The sequence below is a fragment of the Asparagus officinalis genome, chromosome 9 (assembly GCF_001876935.1).
Source record: "Asparagus officinalis chromosome 9, Aspof.V1, whole genome shotgun sequence".
NCBI lineage: Eukaryota > Viridiplantae > Streptophyta > Magnoliopsida > Asparagales > Asparagaceae > Asparagus > Asparagus officinalis.
Window position 1 is genome coordinate 16,419,946 of NC_033802.1, and position 2,848 is coordinate 16,422,793.

Sequence of the window (2,848 nt, forward strand, 5' to 3'; positions counted from 1 at the left end):
AAAGACGAATGCAATGTTACCAACAAAATTTCTAACATTTCGGGTGCACATATATTGCGTATTGATGGCACCCATAAAATTGAAGAAAAGATATGTTCGAGAATAAGAGATAAGAGACGCATCATACATATGCGCATATATTTAAGATTCATATCTCCCTTCCCTCTAAAGCTAAAGATTGAGCAAAGATGGACTGATATGTAAGACCTTGGACTGATACGGGGCTAATATGCAAAAGACCAAGGTTATTGGACAAGAGTTGCTAGGTTCAAGGACTTATGTGTAATATATGGGTTAGTTAGTTATTACTTCAATACAATTAGTCTGTTAGACAGTTTTGCACAAACACTGTACGTGCACGTGCACAAGCTAAGTCCTCAGCTGGAAGTTGTATAAAGAGAAGGTTGTAAAGATCAAAACACATGAAATGAATGAGAATCTTTTCTTCTCCTAAACTCTGAATCCTGTTCTTCCTCACTCATCTCTTTCTTCATCGTCTCAATTCTCCCTTATTTTCTGTTCTCAAGACTTGATAATCTCATTCATGGCCAGAAATAACAACTTGAGGTCCAATTGAGGTTCTCGATCCTCACAAATTATTATTATTTTCAATATAAAATTGTAGTAAGCAATATTCATTACTGCAGTGAGTACTACATCTGAAAATATATCATAATTAGCCACCCGTTAAAGACCCACCCGCAACTGTTTTAAATAGTAATCACTCAAAAAATAGTTTTCTAGTAGCGCGCGCCGCAGAGGATCCAAGTCATATACTTCGGTTATACATGACTTTCTACAAAGCAGTCCCTATTGAATTATTTTTTTCCTACGTCAAACTAATGTAATCGATTAGGATCATCTAATGCATTTTATTTTGGGCCAATGTCTTCAAAATAATAATAATAATAATAAAAGAAGGAAAAAACGTGAAAGATAACCAAAGCAACAACCATTTATGAAAAATCCAACTCATTTTCATTTATACATCCTATATCTTTTGACCAATCCACAACAAAATTCAGGCACGTCACGGAATCTCTATAAAGCCCAAGCCCAAGCTTTCAAGCCCAAGCCCAACGATAAATCTCAGCCGCTCAGTCCCGTCGCTAACATTCCCCAAACCAACCTCAACCCCACGACCTCCATCCAACAGCTCGCCCTCCCCCACGTCAGCTCTCCGGTAATTCTCACGTGCAACTCACCTGCCATCCCCACTTCAGAACGGCTTCTGCAGGTACATGAGAACGTCCTGCATCGGATCCCTGTACATCGGGTCCAGCTGCGAAAACTGCGGCCCAGCGGCGTTCACGCTGTTAAAAGGAGCTGCAAGGGCCCTTTCGAACTCCTCCCACCTGAGCTGGCTCTGCACCTCCCTCTCGCACGTGAACTCCGGCGAGACCACGTGCTCGGAGCAGCTCGAGTCCGCGTGCAGCTTCGGCAGAGAGTCTGACGCGTCAAAATAAAAGAAGTCGTTGTTTACGGCGGTGGGGCTGTGTCACGTGTGCATCAGTGGAGGTTTGGACTGGCCGGGCCGGACGCTCTCGACCCGGCCGGTTTCTTCTCTGGGCCGGTTAGTTTCTCGCCGCCGCCTTTCTTTTTATAGATGCGGCAAAGAACCCAATCGTCCAACTGTAAATAACACGTGTCAAAAAATAATTGGTTAAGACTTTGGAAAGGCTAAAATGCAAAATTAATATCTGCCCCCATCATTTTCAACGTGGACAAATGGATAAGAACAAAAGTGAAAGGAAGCCGATCCCCTTTCACACTTCATTCAACCCCGTTTATTTAGGGATCATTTTTTTTTAAGGCTAGCTTTTTGGCCCCCTTCAGATAATAAGGTGATTTAATCGAGAACACAACAAGGGATTTTTTTTTTTTTTGTGTTTTTAAAAACGATTTAGTAAGGAGATAGGATTTAAAACAAATCGAGGGAACTTTTTTGGGTTAACGAATAAAATCCCTGAAAGCCCGCATTGGCCCGTTAAAAACTCACCCGAAGGCTGTTCTTTCTTCGAGCGGACCGGTCCACATCAGCCAGCCTATACTCGTGCATAATCCAGTTGGTCTTATCTCCCTTCGGAGCTTTACCCGCATAAAAAACCAGCGCTTTTTTTATCGCCACCGGTTTAGGCGATCCTACCGGTTTATCGGCACCCGTCGCCTTCCAATAACCTGACCCGGCCGCCCGGTTCGGTCTCGATCCGTTCGGATATTTCCGGTCCCTCGGCGAGAAGAAGTACCATTCTTTCTCTCCGTACAAAGCCATTTCTGCAAGATTAATAAAAAAAATAAATATACAGCAAGTTACAGCAAAACAGTACAACACAACGCTGTTTTCACATGTACGTAAAAAATTTGAGTTTTTGCCAAAAAAAACTTCAGAATTTTACTAATTAAGGACGATGAAATTTATTATTTGCTTACCAGGTAGCTGCCACGGGTCGAATTTGTAAAGATCGATTTCGGCGATGATCGGCACGGCGAGCGATAGTCCTGCACATTTTCTACATAGATAGTGCATCACTAGCTCCTCATCAGTTGGGTGGAATCTGAATCCGGGGGGTAGTTGCAAATTTCCGCTCGACATTTTTTTTTCTTTTCTTTTTTCTTTTGCAGATTTCGGTTTCGGCCCTTTCCGAAGATGTTGTTACTATCGTATCCGAAGAAAGCTCGAAGCTTGAAACTTTGAATTCAGGAGCAGGAGGAGATTTATAAGGAGGCGAGGAGCCGGATAAAGGCACGTGTCGGGCCGGGGGAGTAGCTTCTCGAAGAACACGTGGTCAAGTTGACCCGAGCCCACGCACGCGTGGCGGTTTATTCCCCGGTTTATGTGAAAACGTCG

General features: G+C 43.2%; 1 protein-coding gene across 1 annotated transcript; it reads right to left on the reverse strand.

The window, feature by feature from the left end:
• LOC109824544 (NAC domain-containing protein 48-like) lies at nucleotides 938–2,837 on the reverse strand. The gene is given in 4 exon segments (XM_020391172.1): nucleotides 938–1,528; nucleotides 1,531–1,632; nucleotides 2,000–2,274; nucleotides 2,431–2,837. Coding segments are annotated over 4 exon segments (849 nt in total). The 5' UTR covers nucleotides 2,594–2,837; the 3' UTR covers nucleotides 938–1,219.